This window comes from Durotheca rogersii (genome assembly GCF_024521655.1).
Source record: "Durotheca rogersii strain YMJ 92031201 chromosome Unknown GGS23scaffold_5, whole genome shotgun sequence".
In the NCBI taxonomy this organism is placed as follows: Eukaryota; Fungi; Ascomycota; class Sordariomycetes; order Xylariales; family Xylariaceae; genus Durotheca; species Durotheca rogersii.
In genome coordinates, this window is record NW_026251236.1 from 292,496 (window position 1) to 312,581 (window position 20,086).

At 58.9% G+C, this 20,086-nt stretch overlaps 8 protein-coding genes across 8 annotated transcripts; 7 read left to right on the forward strand and 1 right to left on the reverse strand.

Moving 5' to 3' along the window:
* Positions 1 to 64: 64 nt before the first annotated feature.
* GGS23DRAFT_557384 (60S ribosomal protein L9) lies at positions 65 to 1,376 on the forward strand. Its single transcript, XM_051515706.1, has 5 exons — positions 65 to 291; positions 443 to 490; positions 576 to 831; positions 945 to 1,122; positions 1,222 to 1,376. Exons 1-5 carry the CDS (start codon positions 246 to 248, stop codon positions 1,273 to 1,275), a joined length of 582 nt encoding a protein of 193 aa, XP_051373749.1. The 5' UTR covers positions 65 to 245; the 3' UTR covers positions 1,276 to 1,376.
* Positions 1,377 to 2,788: 1,412 nt separating this feature from the next.
* Positions 2,789 to 4,157, reverse strand: GGS23DRAFT_405928 (uncharacterized protein). Its single transcript, XM_051513621.1, has one exon. The coding sequence runs from the start codon at positions 3,927 to 3,929 to the stop codon at positions 2,862 to 2,864; it is 1,068 nt and encodes a 355-aa protein (XP_051373750.1). The 5' UTR covers positions 3,930 to 4,157; the 3' UTR covers positions 2,789 to 2,861.
* GGS23DRAFT_405855 (uncharacterized protein) lies at positions 4,158 to 5,409 on the forward strand. The gene has a single exon (XM_051513620.1). The coding sequence runs from the start codon at positions 4,386 to 4,388 to the stop codon at positions 5,049 to 5,051; it is 666 nt and encodes a 221-aa protein (XP_051373751.1). The 5' UTR covers positions 4,158 to 4,385; the 3' UTR covers positions 5,052 to 5,409.
* GGS23DRAFT_406111 (uncharacterized protein) lies at positions 5,383 to 6,569 on the forward strand. The gene is made up of 3 exons (XM_051513622.1): positions 5,383 to 5,606; positions 5,661 to 6,058; positions 6,200 to 6,569. The coding sequence occupies exons 2-3, from the start codon at positions 5,768 to 5,770 to the stop codon at positions 6,476 to 6,478; spliced, it is 570 nt and encodes a 189-aa protein (XP_051373752.1). The 5' UTR covers positions 5,383 to 5,606; positions 5,661 to 5,767; the 3' UTR covers positions 6,479 to 6,569.
* Positions 6,570 to 7,329: 760 nt separating this feature from the next.
* On the forward strand, positions 7,330 to 8,887 carry GGS23DRAFT_594597 (ARM repeat-containing protein; the record flags this gene model as incomplete). Its single annotated transcript, XM_051518191.1, has 3 exons — positions 7,330 to 7,624; positions 7,690 to 8,212; positions 8,275 to 8,887. The coding sequence occupies 3 exons, from the start codon at positions 7,330 to 7,332 to the stop codon at positions 8,885 to 8,887; spliced, it is 1,431 nt and encodes a 476-aa protein (XP_051373753.1).
* Positions 8,888 to 9,660: 773 nt separating this feature from the next.
* On the forward strand, positions 9,661 to 12,217 carry GGS23DRAFT_406184 (methylmalonate semialdehyde dehydrogenase). The gene is made up of 2 exons (XM_051513624.1): positions 9,661 to 10,448; positions 10,567 to 12,217. The coding sequence occupies exons 1-2, from the start codon at positions 9,785 to 9,787 to the stop codon at positions 11,619 to 11,621; spliced, it is 1,719 nt and encodes a 572-aa protein (XP_051373754.1). The 5' UTR covers positions 9,661 to 9,784; the 3' UTR covers positions 11,622 to 12,217.
* A 381-nt stretch (positions 12,218 to 12,598) lies between these two features.
* On the forward strand, positions 12,599 to 15,018 carry GGS23DRAFT_557449 (uncharacterized protein). Its single transcript, XM_051515707.1, has one exon. The coding sequence runs from the start codon at positions 12,792 to 12,794 to the stop codon at positions 14,685 to 14,687; it is 1,896 nt and encodes a 631-aa protein (XP_051373755.1). The 5' UTR covers positions 12,599 to 12,791; the 3' UTR covers positions 14,688 to 15,018.
* A 670-nt stretch (positions 15,019 to 15,688) lies between these two features.
* On the forward strand, positions 15,689 to 17,375 carry GGS23DRAFT_406144 (phosphoglycerate mutase-like protein). The gene has a single exon (XM_051513623.1). It carries the CDS (start codon positions 15,883 to 15,885, stop codon positions 17,350 to 17,352), a length of 1,470 nt encoding a protein of 489 aa, XP_051373756.1. The 5' UTR covers positions 15,689 to 15,882; the 3' UTR covers positions 17,353 to 17,375.
* The last annotated feature ends 2,711 nt before the right edge of the window (positions 17,376 to 20,086 follow it).

The following is a 20,086-nucleotide window of genomic DNA, read 5'->3' on the forward strand; positions in this document are numbered from 1 at the left end:
ACTGATTTTTGCGACTTTGACCAGTGGTGAGCCTCTCTCTACTCCCTTTTTGCACCTATCTAAGACGCCTTCACCTTCACCCCCAGGTACGTCAACCCCCAGCGCATTGCCAGCATCCCCGAGATCAGCTGGTTGTCGGCCTGGTTATCTTATTTACTCGCTGGTTCTGGTAACCCTCGCAAGCTAATCACGACTTCTTCATTCCCTCCAGGGCCTCCGATTCCTCTTCCGCCTGCGCCGCCAAGATGCGATACATCCACAGTCTCGAGACCCTAGAGATTCCTGAGGGAGGTACGTTTGCCGAGGGGGATTATGTGTCTGGACGGGAAGAAGGAGATGCGTGGTGGAGCTGCTGGCACAGAAAGACAGCTCAGGCCTCGCGGTAGCATCCGCATCAGCACCAGACGAGCAATTCGCTGACATGCGCTCCGCCGAACGATAGTCAAGGTCCATATCAAGTCCCGCAACGTCACAGTCGAGGGCCCCCGAGGTACGAAGACCACCCCACACCGTTCACCGCATATGAGGGTCGGCCTACCGCTCCGGGGCGCAAGGAACGCTGATGGGATAAATAGGAAAGCTATCCAAGGACCTAAGCCATATCGCCGTCAACTTCTCGCGGCCTAAGAAGAACGTAATCGGCATTGAGATCCACCACGGGTCGCGGAAGGATGTCGCCACCCTTCGAACCGTCCGAACGCTCATCTACAACCTGATCGTCGGCGTCACCAAGGGCTTCAAGTACAAGATGCGCTACGTCTACGCCCACTTTCCCATCAATGTCAACATCGAGAAGAACAGCGAGACTGGTGTCTTCGAAGTCGAGATCCGGTATGTCTTCTCGGCCCTTGTCGAATACCCGTCCGCCCGCCCCCGCGGGGGGGAACGCACGCAACGGGCCAGCCGCGTAAGGAATTGGGAAGTGGCTGATATCGCGACGACAGAAACTTCATCGGAGAGAAGCTAGTCCGGAGAGTAACCATGCACCCCGGTGTCGAGGTTGAGATCTCATCAGCCCAGAAGGACGAGCTGATCCTCTGGGGCAACTCCCTAGAGAACGTCTCGCAAAGTGCCGCCGACATCCAACAGATCTGCCGAGTCCGAAACAAGGATATCCGAAAGGTGGGCACTTCTCCCGAATCCACCCCCGCCCCGGCCGTCGACCCTCTCGCACCGTTACCCGGTATGGTCATGTTCGCTAACCAAAGGATGATTTTCTAGTTCTTGGACGGCATGTACGTGTCCGAGAAGGGCCACGTCGCGGCGGATGAATAGACGCGCGCGCGCGCGGAGCATAATGGTTTCTTTTTGCTTTCAAGGGTCTCAATTACGGAGTCGCCGGGGTTCATCTGCATGTCACGTAGCGAAACATAGCTGCGAAACCAACAAAAAACGAAAACGGAACCAAATACCTAACCCAGTCCTGACCACGAGGATATAACAACACATCGCGCCCGCAGCCTGTCTTCCTCCCTCCCTATGCGCGACATTGTGAGGTTTTTTTTCCCCACGAGATCACATCTTGAGGGACCACCCCCCCGCCCTCCTACACCCTATCCTATTAGTGTATGTCTAAGTAGAGCCGCCGCGAGACGGGGGGATACCCGAGAGTTAGCAGATAAAACGAATAAGTAAAACAAGAGAAGAAAATGCCCCGGTTCTCTCAGCGTCGCCGGGGAGGCATTCTCTTTACCTGGTAAAAGTAGACGACAACGGGTGTGAGTGAAAATACTTATAGGTATATAGCCTCTCGCCTCGGAAGGCAGAAGCCCACTTATTTGCCTCTAAAGTCACACACACGATAGAAAAGGAGGGTGAAGCATGCCCATATCACAGCTGTTGCGGGCGAGACCGGATGCACTCAAGTCAGGCAAAGGCAGTGCAAATCTCATCAGCATTTATTCGTTTCGTTCGGCGAAGGGCCCCTTGGGGGAGCTCATCCTTCCTACTCGGCCATCTCATCTCGTCTAATCGTCCGTTCGCGTGGAGACTCTTCCTTCCTCTTCGTCCACGCGTCCTCGGTCCCGTCTCTCGTTCCCGGGGCGAGCAAAAGCCAAGGGGGGAGAGGGAGAGAGGCCAGTCCCCCGGCCCCCCCTCCCTCTGAAGCCCTCACTCCTCCGTCCGCTTTGCTCGCCCCGGTTTTCATTCATTATCCCTTGATCTCGTCCGCCTCCTCCCCCCCTGCTCGCCGCATTCAACATTACTTTCGTGTCTTATGTACATCAAACCGTGAGAGTGTCTTTTTGTCATTACAGGATTTCCTCCCCTCTATTTCCGACGGTATCTCCATCTCCCTCCGTCGGCAAATAGGATTAAGGGATCAGGGGTGGGGGGTTGTGAGGAGAATTGCTAAATGTTGGTTTTACTTGGTGTCGTGGGCCCGATCGAATCGAGGTCGTTGGCATCATAAAGGAGAAAAGAGAAAAAGAGAAAGGGGGGAAAGCGAATAAACAAACAAATCCTCTTGGTCTCTAGGGTAAAGGAACAACTACCTGAACTCCTCCTCCCAGAACGCCGTTTGTGATGTGATTTGGTGTGTTATAGTACTATGTGCATGAATACCGGTGCGAGGAGGGAGAGAAATGGCAAACCGTGCCGGGGTCGGCTACGTATAGTCTTCGTTTGGAAAAGGGTGGTCTTCATAAGGTACAGGGGAGGAGGAAAGGAGGAGGAGGAGGAGGTTCGGTCGTCGGCTACTACTACCACAGCCTCTTAGCTTCTCGATGTTCTTGAGGGTCGCGGTCCTCTAGAGTGCCTGGAAACCGAGTGCCTGGAAACTCTCGTGGCTCTCGACTGCCTGGATCGTCGTGTGTCTCGCGTTCTCCTATCCGAGCTTCGGCTACCTGTTTAGACAATCTCGGTCAGTAAACACCCTCTCGGAGTTTACCTCTTTCAAGGATAAACTCACTAGGGCTGCTCGCAGTATAGGAGTCAGTGTAGTACCCACTACTCCACTCGCTGCGTGAGGGCTTATGGCTGCTAGGCCTGCGCCTGTCGTCTTTTCTAAGGCCGAGTAGGAGGCCGAGCGCGCCGAGGCCGGCAGCTAACATCCCAAGGCCGGCGCCCGAGCTCTTCTCCTTCCTTTCGCCGGCCGACGAAGGTCGGCCGCCGCCCCCGCCGCCTCCGCCGCCACCGAACCATGTTCGGTGAGCTGGTCGCGCGGCGCCATACGCGCTGCCGTGCCTGCTGCCACGTCTCGAATAGTGTTCTTCGATGACTTCGATACGTTCCGTACTCTTCTTCTTCTTGCCCAACCCGAGGATACCAGCCAACACACCCCAAAGGCCTCTGGCGATGCAGCAGAAACAGAGCAGCAGCAGCAGGATCACGCCGGCGATCGTGCCGATGACGATGCCGGCGATTGCGCCTCCGCTCAACTGGCCGTTCGTGGATTCGACAGGAACCGGGGCGGCGGTGTCGGAGGGGGAAGCAGTTTCGCTAGCCGCGGTACCGGTCGTAGTCGGGGTCGACGTCTGCAAGATGGTGCTACCACTTGTGACACGGTACGGCGCCGAATACTGGGTCGTGATGACGCCGACCGTTGTCCATTCGGTCCAAGAACCGGGACCACCAGCGTTGGCCATGCACTGGCCCTCATAAGCACAGTACTGCCAGTTTGCGCAGCAGATGGGGCCGCAGGCGATCTGCCCAGACCCCTCGGGCGGCACACAGGGCTCTCCATTCGCGCCGCCCGAAGCCGGTGTGGTGACGCCGACGAAAGAGCTGATAGTGCTGGTATACGTCCTGGTCTCAGTCCAGGTAGTGGTGTAGAAGTCGAATCCGCCGGCCGTGGCCGCGTCGGCACGGCCAGCTATACCGCTGGACGCGCCGCGGCCCTTTTGGAGATGGTCGCGCGGGTAAGGGTGGGCGACGACGAGGGAGGCAAAGAGGAGAGGGAGGAAGAGGGGTCCGGCCGGGACGAGTCGCATCGTGTGCACGTTTGACGGTGAAACAGACTCGGCTGGTGGTAGGCGTTGGAATGCGGGCAAGGCGCAAGTGGTCTGGAGAGAACTTGAGACAAGCCTATCGCGCGCGACGCCAATGAGAGCCGGCGTCTTACCACCTCTGCGCTCTCTTCAGTTGGAAATGCCACTCGCTATCTAAGGCTGGAGCAACTTCCCAGATGCCTCGGACTAGGATGGGCAGACTAGACCCAGCCGACCGGTGTGTGTTGCTACTGTTGTGTGATGGTCAGTGCCGGCGGTGAGACTCGAGGGCGGCACCACACCCAAACCCGAGAGAAAGCGGGATGCGTAATGGCGAGCGGGTGGATATGGATAAGGGCGAGCTAGAGGTGGGAGGTGGGAAAAGCTGGGAGAGAGAGGGAAAAGAGATGAGAAAGAGATGAGATCGAGGATGGTGAGCTCGAGTGCGTTCCTTAATGCATGTCTCTCTGGCCTGGTGGGCTGCAAGCTCTTCCCAGCCTCCCTCAGGACGGGGGGAAGAGACGGCGACGGGCGAAAAAGGTCTGCGATTACGAAATGCCGCGGGGCTGGTGTTGCGTTTTCGCCAGTTGCCCAAGAAAACAGAGGGGGTTGGAGGTGGCAGGGGTCGCGATCTCTTCACCGGCCACATGTGGACAGGACCAAGCCGACGGTTTCTGGCAAATAAGTATCGAAATCGACACGGCTCTCCCACCTGCTTTTCGTCGGGCCGTATTGGAATTGACGCTTCTTCTCGTCGACTTTTCGAATCACAGCCCTATCGTATCTCTACTTACCACCTGTTATGCGATGGTGAGCTGGCACAGCTCTCCGGACAGGCCCCGTGCAGAAACAAGAAACAGCGCAAACTTCCGTGTTGACAGTGTGGCCCGTGCCGTCGCAACAGCGATGATAATCGATTGTAGTGACCTGCGTGGTGGCCGTGGCTCACGTACCCGGACCGCCCAATTTATGTGTGGGAGGTACAACGCTGCCCCGTGTGTCATAAGTATCCCGGTACATGCCGCGAACCAAGTACCTGGGTACCCCCACAGCCCGATAAAGCGCTATGCTAGGGCTATTAGCCAATCAGACATCTCAAACAGGGGCGCGGTTGCTCCCAGCTAGCGATGTCGTATAGCCTATACGGGTACGTACTACGCACTTGTAGCAATACCTCCAAGTCGGTGGTGGTTTGCTGCAGGGACCAACGGGTTCCGCAACTCGATTTGCTCTCTTCGCGCTGCCGCCTGTTGGTACTGGCCATGCCCCGTCGAGAGAGGCACCCATTGTTAGGGAGCCCCGCCGTATCTCGAAATACGAAAGGGACCGCGACATCGCTCAGCAGCAGTGTGCGTCTGGTCTTGACTAGGTGTGCATGCATCGTACGTAGGTACCTAGTAGGCATGCATCAATATTGTCCGCGACGGTCTCTCGAGGCAGAGGGATGCGATGCGGTTACGTGCCTAACCTCCCTGAATTCTGCCGCCCGCACTCAGCTCTCACATTCCGACCCGGACCGGGGTTTCAGAGAATGCAGGTCTCGTTGAGGAAATCTCCACGCAATTGTTAGCCAAGCTATTGGTCAAGTTGCTGTTACTTTCGAATTGCCTGCGCACATTTTAGCTAGATGGGCGATGGTGTATCGCGATTCGTAGATACCGTCGCCTAGGATCTTATCGCGTAAAAATGGCCGTTTTTCGATTCGTTCGTTGCAGCCTTCTCACCAATTGCCAGATCTACTACCCACTTGCAGCCATAGGACCTCTCGTAAAGGCCCAAGCAGTCCCCCGCCGCCCCGGGCGTCAACGTTATCGGAGAATCGCGCGGGGAGCTGAGACGGCATGACCTTGCCCTTCACTACCCCGTCCCGCAAGGGTGACGCGTGGTTTTGCGTCGGCCTCGCGTCCTCGTTCCCCGACATCACCGAGTCGGGCAGCGCTAGTCTCTCTGAGCACCGCCCCTGCGCCGGCCAGGGTTCGGCGCCCGGGTGTAAGGTCTTCCATGTCCCTCTGACAGACAGCTCCCAAGCGCGCCAGATCGAGGGCGACTCGATAGTGCGCTCCGAGGGAGGCGGGCTGTGGGATCAGATGGTTGTATTCAGGTACAAGAGCAAGGTCCATGCCATCAACAACGTAAGTACCTGGCCGCTTCTTGCCCTGCCCATTGCATATGCACTCCATACACGCACATACGTCGACGCATGTCTCTGTAGTCGTGTGCCGTTCGTGCGAACTCGGCTTGGGCGAGAATGCGATGACCAATGACAGGAATAGCGTTGCCCACACTCGGCCTATCCCCTCTCCGAAGGCATCCCGTTCGACATCGAGGACTTCGGCGTCGCGTTGAGCGCAGGGATCACCTGCCCGAAGCACGGCTGGTCGTTCGATTTGTTCTCGGGGCGAGCGGATCGGGCCAACTACGAGCTGAGGCTGTGGGAGGTCCAGTTGCGCCCGGCCGAGAGCGCCGGGGTCGGAGCCGGGTCCGGGACCCGCACCGAGAAGGACGGAGATGACCAAGAGGTATGGGTGAGGAGAAAACAGAGGATAGGATAATTAAGACGCTTCCATGCTCCATCTAGAGAGACTGGCCACAAGTCGAACACACCGCGAGTGCTGGGCACTATGATATAGGCACCTCCTAAGCTCGGAGTGGTTCGGGAGTCACCCCCTATGTTCGATCAAGGAGATCTCGGGATGCCAACTGTGAGTAGAAGTAGGTTAAAGCAGGCATGTCATGACTTCTATATCGGGTTCTGGTAGATGGATGCACTCACTATGTACATATCCGTCAAGTCTCGATCGCTCCTCTCCTGAGATGCACGTAGATTTTACTCATACGCCTGCCCTAGGTAGGCAGGTACCTATGTATATACGTACCTCTGTTGATGACGACAGGTCCGCTTAAAAACTTGGGCAAGATCCTTGTCTGGCTTACCTAAACCGTTTGGGTAGGTGGTAGGTACCTAGGTAGGTACGTATCTGAAAACTGACTGACCTCCCAAAAACCGCATGGAGGCATCGTTCAGACAACCCAGTGCTAAGCTCCATGTTGACGACCCGAAACCGAAGCCTCATCCGTGCCGCATCTCCTCCTCCTCGACCCCGATCCCGAGTTGTGCTTGGAAAAAGGCGCTTGTTGCGCCCATCTGTCTGTCCATCCCTCCGCCTATCCACCCTATCGAAATAGACACGGTAGCTGCCTGCCCTCCCTACCTCCTGCGTGTCACATATCACGGGGCAGACAACGTCGGCCACGCTGTCGCGTCGTCCCGTCCACCTGCGTAGAGTCGGGCCGCCCTTCTAGCTTAGATCACCTCGTACCGGGCCCGAATCCCCCGGCGGACTACTCCTCCGCTCATTCGCCGACCCTCCCCTTTAGATACCTATCTGTCCACCATTCCGCTATGTCGCTCGACCCTCCTCCGTACCTCGCTTGGCTGCAAAACAACATCCGCCAACGACCAATTCCTTGGGATGGCGCAGTCAGAGTAGGTACCATTACCGACGCCCAATTAGCTAAGATCAGGGCGGTCGACAAGGTCAAAAAGGAGCAGAGGATCCGGGTGGTCGAGGGCGACCTCGACGGTTACCGAATACTGTTTCTGGGAGAACCGGGCACGCCGGGTGTTCTCGAGTCCGCGAGCAAGCACCCCGACGTCTTGCAGTACAACCTGGTCTTGCTGAATGACCTGCTCGAAGGTGCGAGGCTCCGAGCTGTTGCATGTGCCAATTTGGACAGCTCGTAGCTAACATAACGTACGTAGGCGTTCCGACTCTGGCGAAGGCGCTCTTCAAGGACTCGGACCCGTATCAACATATCCTACCGCTACTTGCGCATTCGACCAACACCGAAGATTCCACCACCCTGCTAGCCTCCACCGTGCTCGCTACGCTCACAGCCAATTCGAAAGACGAGTCGCGGTCGACGGCCCGTGCCCTGCCCTTAGTCCTGAGCTACCTTTCCAGTTTGGTAAACAACTCGAGCGACGCGGGCGTGCAAGATACCGCCATAGTAGAGTATTCCTCCCTCCTTTACGGCCGATCTTCTCGACAGCTGTTCTGGAAGCAGCGAAGCGAGACAGTCACACCCCTAATCGATATCCTACGAAAAGCCGCAGGTGTCGGCAGCGAATCCTCTGCTATTCTCTGGAGCGGGAACACTACGACGAGGAGCGGAGGCTTCGAGGGCTTAAGCGGAGGGGTCGGATTGCAACTCCTGTACCACGTCCTCCTGGTTCTCTGGCAGCTAAGCTTCGAAGCGGAAGACATCGGCGACGAACTGAATGAGTACGGCGAGAACCCATACACAGCAGCACGTGAGGAGCCACCTAGAACTAACGTGAGAACAGCGAATACGATATCGTTCTTTTATACACGCAGCTACTGCGGCTTTCGCCAAAGGAGAAGACCACGCGCCTGATCTTATCGACGTTGTACAACCTCCTCGAAGCCAACCCCACTACACTGCTCCCCATAGCTGTCTTGGCCAGACTCCCCGCGTTGCTTCAGAATGTCGGCGGACGCCGCGTGACCGACCCGGATTTGCAAGAGGACCTGGGGAATCTCACGGAGATGCTCGAAGAATACCAGAAGAACAAGACTACGTTCGACGAATACGTCGCCGAGGTGCAATCGGGACACCTGAGGTGGTCACCGCCCCACCGCCACGCCGTCTTCTGGGCTGAGAATGCGCGAAAGATCCTCGAATACGAGAATGGCGAGATTGCGCGGAAGTTGGTGGAGATTATGCGGAAGCCGTGGGAGAGCGACAAGGCGGTGCTAGCCGTCGCCTGCAATGACGTAGGCAACCTCGTGAAGGAGGTGCCAGAGAAGAGATACCAACTGGAGAAGCTCGGCCTCAAGACACGCATCATGGAGCTCATGGGAGACCCCGACGAGAACGTGCGATGGGAGAGTTTACGGGCCCTCGGTGGCTGGCTGAAGTATAGCTTCGAGAACTAAGATCTAGGCTCATCCGTCATCCGGTGGGCGAAAGGAGACTACAGTCTTGGCCTGGGCGTGCTATATATCGTTTGTATTTGTCGCCGGTACTTATTCTACGAGTCGTGGCGGCGTACGGGTGCAGCATCTTACGGGGTTATGGTAGAGAGACATCGGCCGAGGACGTGGCGGGTGCGAGATCGTCTGCCATGCGTGGGTGGGCGTAGTCAGTCAGGTTGCTTCGAATAATTAGGTCTTATTAACCGAGGGCAGGCTTCCAGCGAGCCTAGAGAACACGGCTTTAGGGCGAAGCCCGGCTAGCTGGCGGCAGTGCGTGTATATTGCCGTTGGAAATGCCTACCTCAAAAGACTTGACCCGTCGATACGACTTGCACCAGTGGAGCGTCCGTTACTAACTATCTCTTTAGGCTGGCGACTAAGACAATTGCTGATAATTACGTGTAGGTAGCCTAGGTACACCTATCACCAACCTGACCTAGGTGGACGAGGGGATGGGAGGATAAAGGGGATCCGGGGCCAGGCTGGCGCCCTTGAAAGGGAGAGTAACGGTGGTTGACAGCCGCTAATACGTAATATACGCAATACCCCAGGTACCGGCCATCCGGTATTCGGTCTCGGCTTGGAACGGTAAATATTAACCCCACCCATCTCCAACTCGGTGGTTTATTAGCCAAACAAACCCGCAGTCATCGAGGAGGAGCGCTCCGGTTATCGTCACAGCCTATCCGCGGGACGAGCCAGCATTGCATTGCAGCGGGATTGAAGTTGGCGGCCAGCTCAGCAGCTCCTGGGGTTCTAATTCTTTTTTTTTTTTTTCTGAGTAGGAAAAGGAGCTTTCCGCTCCGCCAGGCCGACTTTTCCTCTTCCTTCTTCCCTCCTCTTGGGACCATCGTTACCATGCACCGTCTCGCGAGAACGCGAACCACCGTCGGCCGCACCGCAGCTCGCCTCTCGTCCTCATTCTCCCTTCTGTCGTCCCCCACAGCTCCTTCCAGCATGGCATCCGAGACAGCGGCCGCGAGGCGGATAGCGGCCACCGCGCAACATATCCGCCCCATAAGCGGGCTCGCCTCGACGGCGACGAGCTACCCAACCACGCACGAGAAGATCGCCGCGCCAGAGGACACGCCGTACTTTCTGAACAACCAATTTGTGCCGAGCCAGACGGACAAGTTCATCGACCTGCACGACCCGGCGACGAACAACCTGGTGACGCGCGTGCCGCAGATGACCGATGCCGAGCTGCGGGCCGCCGTCGACAGCGCCCAGCGGGCCTTCCCGGCCTGGAGGGCGACGAGCGTGCTCGCACGGCAGCAGATCATGTTCAAGTTTGTCAACCTGATCCGCGAGAACTGGGACCGCCTCGCGGCCAGCATCACCCTCGAGCAGGGCAAGACGTTCGCCGACGCCAAGGGCGACGTGCTGCGCGGTCTGCAGGTCGCCGAGGCCGCGTGTGGCGCTCCGGAGCTGCTCAAAGGCGAGCTGCTCGAGGTGGCCAAGGATATGGAGACGCGGTCCTACAAGGAGCCGCTGGGCGTCGTTGCCGCCATCTGCCCCTTCAGTACGTATTGCCTAGTTGTTTATTATGATTATTATGATTATTGCCCCCTCATTTTTGGCCAAATGGGTTAGTTGTTTGTGCCTGCGAACGTTTATCTAATACTGTTTCTGTCTGACAGACTTTCCCGCGATGATTCCGTTATGGTGCATTCCGATCGCCACCGTTACCGGCAACACCCTGATCCTGAAGCCGTCTGAGAGGGATCCCGGCGCGGCGATGATCCTGGTCGAGTTGGCGAAGAAGGCCGGCTTCCCCGACGGCGTCGTCAATGTTGTTCACGGCGCGCACCGCACTGTCGACTTCATCCTCGACGCCCCCGAGATCAAGGCCATAAGCTTCGTCGGCGGGAACAAGGCGGGCGAGTACATCTATAGTAGGGCATCGGCGAACGGTAAGAGGGTCCAGGCCAACCTCGGCGCCAAGAACCACGCAGCCGTCATGCCCGACTGCAACAAGAATCAGTTCATCAACGCCGTCGTCGGCGCCGCTTTCGGCGCTGCCGGCCAGCGATGCATGGCTCTCAGCACCCTAGTCATGGTGGGCGAGACGAAGGAGTGGCTGGCCGAAGTCGCCGAGAGCGCCAAGAAGCTCCAGGTCAACGGCGGCTTCGAGCAAGGGGCCGACTTGGGCCCCGTCATCTCGCCCCAGAGCAAAGAGAGGATTGAGGGCCTGATCGCGAGCGCGGAGCAGGAGGGCGCGACGATCCTCCTGGACGGGCGCGGCTTCAAGCCGGCCAAGTACCCCAACGGGAACTGGGTGGGGCCGACGATCATCAGCAACGTGACGCCGGTGATGAGGTGCTACAAGGAGGAGATCTTCGGGCCGGTGCTGGTGTGCCTGAACGTGGAGACGCTCGACGAGGCGATCGAGCTGATCAACCGGAACGAGTACGGCAACGGCGTGGCCATCTTCACGCGGTCGGGGCCGACGGCGGAGACGTTCCGGCGCAACATTGAGGCGGGCCAGGTGGGCATCAACGTGCCGATCCCGGTGCCGCTGCCGATGTTCTCGTTCACGGGCAACAAGAAGAGCGTCGCGGGCGGCGGCGCTAACACGTTCTACGGACGGCCCGGTATCAACTTCTACACGCAGCAGAAGACGGTGACGGCGCTGTGGTCGAGCGCCGACGCGATCTCGCGAAAGGCAGACGTGGCGATGCCGACGCACAATTAGTCGGTCCATCGAGCCGAGCGAGGCGTGAGCAGGTCCAGTCTGTTCGGACCCGTCCATACTATCCACGTGTCCGCCATCTCAGGCTGAAAAAGGGCGATGAGGTTAGTTGGAGCAAGATAAAAGAGTCGGATGGGCCCCCCTTCTTTTTTTTGGGGGGGGGGGATTGTTGGGGTTCGTATTACGAACTGTATATACCTATAATGGCATTCGAATACAGGTAGGCAGATGTAGCAAGCGTGAGTACCGAGGAGCATGGGCGAGCTTGCATCGCTGTCGATCAATTTAATTATCGTTGTCTTCCGGTGACAAGTCCTAGGAGGGAGGGAGGGAAAGTAGAAAAGTGAAGAAGAGGGATGCCGCCGATGCCTTGCTATCGAGATGCGCCTGTGGAGTCGATGATGGATGGCGTATAAGGTACCTACATAGGCAGGGGCATAATACAAAACGAAATAGGCAACTATATGATATTAGGTGTTTACCTAGGTAGGTGATATGCAATAACTGGTTGGTGATTTCGTTGTGAGGAGTTCATAAAGATGGCTCATGTTACCGTCCGGCTCATCGAAATGGCGGTAAGATACATATGTATATCGTACGTGCTTTTACACCTTTCCCGAGAGATTCGTCGAGTATTTAAACCTCCCCTCTCTGCTCCATACTTCGGTTATTCGTTTACTCATCTAATCCCGCCCTCTGTCATTCATTTATCTAGTGCGGAGCATATAACGGGTAGGTATACCTGGGTGGTTCCTAAGGCTAATCAACTTACAATTGAACCCTCTACCGAATTCCATCCATCTACAGGCTATTACATCTACCTATATCTGCCTACATCCAACGCCCCCCCTGTCAACGTAACCGACTATGGATGCCGCAGATAACAACACCATTATAGCCGCGCTTAGCATCAGTAGCAATCTCACAAACACCGCTAGGGTTACAGGAAGAAGGGCGGGGGCGGAGGCGACTATGGCGACGGTGACGGCGACGGCGACGGCGACAACGATTGCCACGGCTGCCTCCGCAATAACGCCGGATCTCACTGACCTGCCGAGTGACCTTTTCCTTCTCGTCGCCGCCTACCTCTCGCCGCAGGACTGCATTTTGTGCCGACGCGTCAGCCGTGCCTGGCAGGCCGCCTTCACCGACCCGGACGTCTCGCGGAGCTTCATGCGCTGGCACTTTCCCCGTTCGCGCGAGATGCGTAGGGCCCCCGGTGCCGCCGGCGACGGGGACGGCGACGGGGACGACGACCGGCGACAACCCGATTGGGCCCGAATCTTTGCTGTCGTGGCCTGCCGCTACTACCACCTGCGGTCCGCGCGGCCGCGCCTCGTCGAGAAGATCGACGTGCTCCGGGAGGCGTCCGAGACGGCCAGAGCGACCGAATCGGGACCCGGCCCAGGGTCGGGGTGCCGGTTCCGCGGTGTCTCGCCCTGGAACCGTTGGCTGCGCTGGAACGACAGCACCGCCGTCTTTCAACACCGCGACCCGACCTGGTGTGCCGACGACGGCCTGCTAATCTACGCTGAGGTTCGCTCCTCGCCCTCTTCTCCTGACGACGGCGGAGGGCGCTACATCGCGTATGACCTTGAGACGCGGCGCCGCACCGTGGTCCCTTTCGACACCGCTGACAAGACGGTACGCCGCCTGCGGCTGGCCTGCGGCGTACTCATCATCGAGTGGTGCGAGCGCGAGCCATACCATCGTCTGAACAGCCAGGAGATGGTGCACCGCCACTTCTCTACCGCGTTCGATATCGTGCGGCGGGAGCAGCGTCGACGGCGGCGAGGACGTCAACCACAGCAACAGCAGAGCCAGCCGGAACAAGGACGGGAGGGGGTACGGGAGGATAAGCAACCGGCATCGAAAATCCACCGCGGGCTCGGTTTCGAGGCCGAGTCAGAGTTCCCCTGGGACATCACCTTTCGTTCCGAGTGGAAGATCCATTTCCTTGGGCTGCCGCTCAACGGCCAAGACCGCTTCTTCTCAGCGCACACGGCCACGCACTACGCGCTGTACCTGTGGCAGCCGAACCGGTCCCCCTGGGGCGAGGAGGACCCGCTCGAGCAGCTCACGGTCTGGGACATCTCGTCGCCATCGCCGTACCGGCCGTCGCTGGACCCGACCGGGGCGCGCAAGCCTCAACTCCGATCGCCGCCGCCGCCGCCGCCGCCTTCTTCGTCATTATCGTCGCCGGCAGAATGCGAGCAACAATCGCAGGAACAACGAGGGTGCGAGGGTCCCGTGGTCGTCAGCCGCTTCTGCTGGGAATTCCTCGAGTTCCTCGGGCTGCGGCAGCGGCACACGCCGACGCTGCGTGAGCTACGCCTCGACCACGCCAACGTGTACGTGCACGAGGAGGAGCACCGCTGGCTCGCGGGTCTGCACTCGTCGCTGTGGCCGCCGCGCCACCACATCGTCCGCTGCACCGGCGTGCCCTTCGGCCCCGACGCGACCGGCCCCCGCTGGTACGACGAGTGCTGCGCCGACGGCGACGTCCACCTCAGCTTCTGCCCGCGCGCCGGGTCTGCGGCCCGGGTCGGCGGGACGCCGCGGCGGCGACGAAAGCGGCGGGCCTCAGCCTCGGCCGTGCCGTCTCCTCCGCCTTCCCCCTCTCCCCCGTCTCCTTCTCCCACCACCTCCGGCGCCGGCGGCAAAGCGCTAGATGTGGTCGACGAGGACGGCACGACGTCGTGGCCCGGCTGGGCCCCGTGCTGGCGCCACGAGGAATTTCCCTACCTGACGGTAAGCGATGTGGTCGACGCCGGGGCCGGGGTGCGGATCGTGGCTCGCCAGTGCTTCATGATGGAGGCGCTGTCGTCGTTCGTGCTGCCTAAGATTAGCCTAGAGGAAGAGGAGGAGGAGGAAAACGGGATCCGTGATGACGGCAGCAACGACGATGACGACGAGGAGGGTGGCATCGACAGAGCGGACGAGGTTTCTGAGGTCAGGTTCGCGGACGAGATGTGGTCGGAGCTCATGGGCAAGGGAAAGATAGTGGGTGACGAGCGGTGGGTCGTTGGCGAGGACATGAGAGGCAGGGTGACAATCGTGCGGTTCTAAAAGAGTGCTGCAGCGCCTTCTACGCCGATCCAAGCAGCTTGACTTGCGTCTCATTTCCGTCCGTTACCCCATGCTATGATATAATCCACATGAGGATATGATGTCTAGCGCACGATACATTAATACTCTAAACCCTCTCTCTTTGCATGGCGTGGCTGGTAGGAGCGCTACTCCACGATGTAGGTATATTTTCTTATTTATTTTTCGCTCCGGCCTCGTACCATTCTCTGATATTGGTATGGCTACACCTACTTAGGCACTTCTCTTCCACCGAGGTACAAAAAGACACAAGACAGCCTCCTCCTCCTCCTCCTCCTCCTCCTCCTCCTCCTCCTCCTCCTCCTCCCCGTCTTCTTCTTATTCATCTCGTATCTCCGTGACAAAAGTTTGCTATCTCTGGCAACCTAGAAAGGGCGTATAAAATGCGGCCTAGCCGTTTAATAGTCCGCCTCTAGCTAGCAAGCCCCGGCCAGCCAAGGAACCCACCCACCTCCATTCTTCCTCACCTCCCTCTCCGACCTGATCCGTATCGGATCACCCCACTCTCCCCATCTATCGGACCGCGGCGGAGATGCAAGACTCTTGTGCCTCCGACACCCGTACGCACTATCAGGATCGAAGGCAGCTTGCGATTGGGCAATTCGAAGGCAGACGGCCAGTCTGCTCTCGGCACAGGTTCCCGAGAGAGCTTTGGAGCGGAGGACCGGGATCGGCTAAGCCAGCGTCGACACCGCCTAACTAGGCAGGTAGAAAGAAGATAGAAAGATTGGGGATTGGGCCCGGCGGGTCTCTTGAGGTTCCCCTCCATCCAGGCTTTTTCCTGACCTTGTCGGTCCCGCGTCGACGGCTATCGCTACGAGATAGCAGTACCTAGCATTCATACGTTCTTCCGACCAGCTCTCTCCCGGTACTGGGTCTGAGTGGCCTACGCTAGAGCCACTGCAACCCTACTTTACATCCGGGTGTGGACGCGGGCGGGGCAAGGCGTAAGAGGGGAACCAAAAGAGGGTTTAATACTTGAGGTCTTTGTCCCCATCTAGGGCTTCGGCTCTCCCCTCTCCAAGCTTCTCAGTCTGGGCTGGATTGCTCCTGGTTAAGGCGCGTGTACGTGCATGTGTCCTCGTCTCTAAGCATTGGCGAGTGGACAGAAAACTACCTACGGAGGCCAAGCGGACATAGGTCGGAACTCGCAACCATGGCGCTGAAGGCGCTTGTGGTGTCGCTGGCAGCTCTGCCCTTCGCCAAGGGCGAGACCGTCCTCGGCGTCTACATCTTTCACCGCCATGGTGACCGGACGCCCAAGAGCCTGGCGCCGGTGAATCTAACCGCGCTGGGTGCCGACGAGGCGTTCCAGTCCGGCGGCTACTACCGCAGCCGCTACATCGCGGCCGACGCTAGCTCGCCCATCCTGGGGCTGAGCCACGACATCGCCGTCAGCACGCAATTGAACGTCATCTCGCCGCCCGACTCGGTGCTCCAGACCTCGGCCATCGCGTTTCTGCAAGGCGCCTACCCGCCCGTCGGCGTCATCGGCATCCAGGAGCTCGCCAACAGCTCGTCGGTGCAGTACCCGCTCGGCGGCTACCAGTACATCCCCGTAGAGGCGGTGGCGACGGCCTCGTCGAACCCCAACTCGGAGAACAACGAGTGGCTCCAGGGCGGCTCGGGCTGCGGCAACGCCATGGTCAGCTCCAACAACTATTTCCAGTCGGCCGCGTACGCGCGCACGCTCGAGGAGACGCGGGCCTTCTACGGCGGCCTGCTGCCCGTCATCGGCGGCGTCTTCAGCCCGGCGCAGGCCAACTTCAAGAACGGCTACACCATCTTCGACTACATCAACGTGGCCACGGTGCACAACGTCAGCATCCCGGGCGCCGAGCTGCTCACCGACGCGACGATGCGCCGGCTCAAGCTCCTCGCCGACGAGCACGAGTGGAACCTGGCGTACAACGAGACGGAGCCGATCCGCGCCGTCGCGGGCTCGACGCTGGCGGCGCAGGTGGTGGCGCAGCTCAGTAACACGCTGGCGAGCGGCGGGCGCACGCCGCTCAGCGTCCAGTTCGGCGCGTACGCGAGCTTCATGTCGTTCTTCGGGCTGGCGGGGCTCGGGCGGCTGTCGGACGACTTCACGGGGATCGTGGGGTACGCGTCGTCGATGGCGTTCGAGCTGGTGACGAACGCGAGCGGCGTCGGGACCGGCGGCAGCTACCCGGCGCCCGAGGACGTCGCGGTCCGCTTCCTGCTGGCCAACGGCTCGGCCGCCGAGGCGCCGCCGCGCGAGTTCCCGCTCTTCGGCACCGGCCGCTCGCCGCTGCCCTGGCCCGACTTCGCCGCCGAGATGGCCAAGTTCGCCATCGGCGACACCGCCGCCTGGTGCGCCGCCTGCGGCAACACGACCGGCCTGTGCGCCGACGAGGCCATCACGGGCGGCAGCGGCAGCGGCAGCCACGGCGACGCGGCCGCGGCGCCGGAGACGTCGACCAACGCCGTCTCGCTCCCCGTGGCCGGCGTCATCGGCGCGCTCGTCGCGCTCGTCGTCGTGCTCGGCCTCGAGGCCTTCGTATACGCGGTTGCGGGCCTGAGGCTAGTCCGCAAGTCGACGCTGGCCTCGCTCGGCGCGGCCGGGGCAGCGTCGGCGGGTGCCGCGGCTGATAAGAAGGTGTAGGGGGCGGTCTAGGGTCTAATTGGGAGAGAGGGGGGAGAAGAGGGAGCTAGGTAACCCCAGAGAAGGCCAGGTCGGTGTCTAGGTATTGCAAGAGTAATATGCGACGACGAAATATATGAAATAATGACAAGGCTAGACATATGTATACATGCATGTGCTTCACTCTTCGATTGAATGGGCTGATGTAGACATCCGCTGTCTTATTGGGTTCCTCTCCTTTTCGTATCGAGCTAGGTGTCGCTGTCGCTGGGTATCTCGACTCTTTCCAGGTAGGAAATGAGGAGGCAGGCAGATCCGCAGCGACTTGTGGCCGAGGGGAGTGATGCATCTATACTACGAGCGGGATCGAGCATCGCTATACTCTATGGCGAGAATCATCAGGAAGAGGATACTAGTAGAACGGAAAACGCAGCCGGGTGAACTGACACCGAGGTAGCCAGCGGCCGGCTACGCGTCAGGATGCGTGGAGACGTGCGGGATCGTGCGTTAAAGGAGGTCGACGGAGGGTTCAAGACGGGCAGTGGGCATAAGTTTTCTGTGTTTTTGTAACGGCTGTAGGCGTTGGACGAAGGATCTAAAATATATGTGCGATAGCCAGCACGAGCGCGAACACAACCCTATTAATTGCCCGTGTTCGCGATGCGAGGAAGGGAGGGTGAAAAAAATTGCAAAAAAATGTTTAGCATCTCTTTGATGTAGCGTGTCATCCTTAGTGCAGGGGCCATGCTAATCTTCTCTGTATCGTTTCAAATTGACCAAATGCCCGAAGGCGAGAGGGTGAGGTCCATTTGGCTATATATACCCTCTGCAGCATGAAATTGGTCGGTATGTGGTACTTGCGACCCACCCGCACAGTCCAACCAGCCAACTTAGTCACCCTCGGGCAAGCCACGAACCCGCCAAGCCACGCTTCACCAAGCCACCTTCCAGCACACGTGATAATAGTGCAATATAGTAGGTACACATAATCGCACCGTATTACTAACGCAGTACATAGGTACCTCAGTATCTACCTCCTATAGAACAACCTCACATCGTCCAGAGAACATCTGACGTCTTATTACCAGTAGGTATACCACCGTTTTTGCCGGAGGAAGTATTATTCCCAGAGCGAGACAGCAATAAACATCTCTCATATAAACCGGGCCAAGCATTTCCATAGGTATTCGATATCCCGGATCACGTCTCGCTCTCGGACCGCGACGAGCCTGCGTATCGCAGCACAGTTATCCCCCCCCGCCGATCTTGTCCAGGCTCCTCAACCCCCTGTGCGTGCACGTAGGTATACCGAAACATAGCATCGGCGTACTGGCAGAAAGGATGCTCGTCCGCCTATATAGGTACCCTTCGTCTTCTTGATTCAGATATCTCGGGCGCGGGCCCAGACAAACAGGTCACAGACCGAGTGTCTCCTCCCGATGCCCCGGCCGTTGTAGACCACAGGCCCGTCAGGTGGTCGAGAGGCGAACCCCCCTCCTTTTAATCCGTTCCTCGGACCGCGGCCTTACGGTTATTACGGGTAGAGGTGCCCCGTCGGGATCGCAGTGGCGAGACCCAACGGCCTGCTTCTGCCGCGTCGTCCACAAACCCGCTGTTGCTGCCGCCTGCTCTCCACGTACCTACTCCTGTAGGTAGGTAGATAGGTAGGTACGTGGGTGTCAACGCAGACCAGAGCCTCATCCTCAACCCCGGGCCCAGGCCTGGGCCCGCGCGCCGCTCGGCAGGCCGGAGAGCCGTACATACCGACGCACCATGGCGTGTCTATGTCCTATACAGGGACGCGATCGCGACCTCGCTTCGAGCCTTCGTCGTCCTTCGTGTTCGTCCGTCTCTCGCTGTGTCTCCTTTTTTTTTTCTTTTCCCGCTTTTCCTTCCTTTTTCCCGGCTCATCTTCCTCGGCCGCCTGCTCCGCTCCCGCTGCAGGGTCCGAGAGCTGTCCGTCTCTCGCCTTCTTTGGCGCTGCTGCGGTCCCCCCCTCCCCGCCCCCCGGAATTCCTCGTCCTCCCTCTTTCCGTGATTCCGGTCGGTTCTTTCGCGCGCAGCTTCTCGGGAGATCATGGCGCGAGGCGCCCTCGTTAGACGAGATGCGGCGGCGACGCGGGCGGGCCGAGATCGCGGTGTAGGATGAATCTGGATCTGCCCGTTCCTTTGTCTTGACCTCCAGGGATCGAATCGCTCGTACGTTCCTACCGCCTAGTTCGTCTCCCTCCTCTTTTCCCCTCCCGGTCCTTCACGGAATGCCTAGTGCTGGGAGACGTGTCGGACGCTCAGTTGCTCGCCGTTGCCGGTAATACCTCCCCCCCAACGTCAGTGCCGCGCACCCCAAGCCGTTGCGTAGTGCGCGTATACTAGTTTTTCGGCACATCGAAAAGCACTCTCCCTCTCTCGACTTAGTGCGGACTTGGCGGGGAGGATTCCGCGGCTTCGGAGCCGGATCCCTTCGACGTCTTCGCCTCCCGGTTCGGATGCAGAACGTATCGTTCGAGCAGGAGAGCGAGCGGCCATGCTGCGGCAGTCGTCCCCGGGCCTCGGCTATGCGGCGATTCGTGAGCGGAAACCTAATTACCTAGGTATTATCTGTGTATCTCGCGGCGCTAGTATCCGAAAACGCCCTTCTCTTCCGCGTCGTATATCGAACGCAACGGGGAGTTCGTCGGAATGGTGTAGCCATCTAAGCTGCCCGGGCGCAGGGTCTTGTGTCTGTGGCTCTGAGCCCGCTAATTCGAGCAGCCTA

What these genes read in the sequence shown, in the direction of transcription:
- GGS23DRAFT_557384 (XM_051515706.1), top strand. Translation starts at nt 246, where the DNA reads ATGCGATACATCCACAGTCTCGAGACCCTAGAGATTCCTGAGGGAG. An exon ending in CCTAGAGATTCCTGAGGGAG is followed by an intron (nt 292 to 442) that starts GTACGTTTGCCG and finishes GCCGAACGATAG; the next exon opens with TCAAGGTCCATATCAAGTCC. An exon ending in GTCTTCGAAGTCGAGATCCG is followed by an intron (nt 832 to 944) that starts GTATGTCTTCTC and finishes TCGCGACGACAG; the next exon opens with AAACTTCATCGGAGAGAAGC.
- GGS23DRAFT_405855 (XM_051513620.1), top strand. Translation starts at nt 4,386, where the DNA reads ATGTCTCTCTGGCCTGGTGGGCTGCAAGCTCTTCCCAGCCTCCCTCAG.
- GGS23DRAFT_406184 (XM_051513624.1), top strand. Translation starts at nt 9,785, where the DNA reads ATGCACCGTCTCGCGAGAACGCGAACCACCGTCGGCCGCACCGCAGCT. An exon ending in TGCCGCCATCTGCCCCTTCA is followed by an intron (nt 10,449 to 10,566) that starts GTACGTATTGCC and finishes TCTGTCTGACAG; the next exon opens with ACTTTCCCGCGATGATTCCG.
- GGS23DRAFT_557449 (XM_051515707.1), top strand. Translation starts at nt 12,792, where the DNA reads ATGCGCTGGCACTTTCCCCGTTCGCGCGAGATGCGTAGGGCCCCCGGT.
- GGS23DRAFT_405928 (XM_051513621.1), bottom strand. Translation starts at nt 3,929, where the DNA reads ATGCGACTCGTCCCGGCCGGACCCCTCTTCCTCCCTCTCCTCTTTGCC.
- GGS23DRAFT_406111 (XM_051513622.1), top strand. Translation starts at nt 5,768, where the DNA reads ATGACCTTGCCCTTCACTACCCCGTCCCGCAAGGGTGACGCGTGGTTT. An exon ending in AGGTCCATGCCATCAACAAC is followed by an intron (nt 6,059 to 6,199) that starts GTAAGTACCTGG and finishes TGACAGGAATAG; the next exon opens with CGTTGCCCACACTCGGCCTA.
- GGS23DRAFT_406144 (XM_051513623.1), top strand. Translation starts at nt 15,883, where the DNA reads ATGGCGCTGAAGGCGCTTGTGGTGTCGCTGGCAGCTCTGCCCTTCGCC.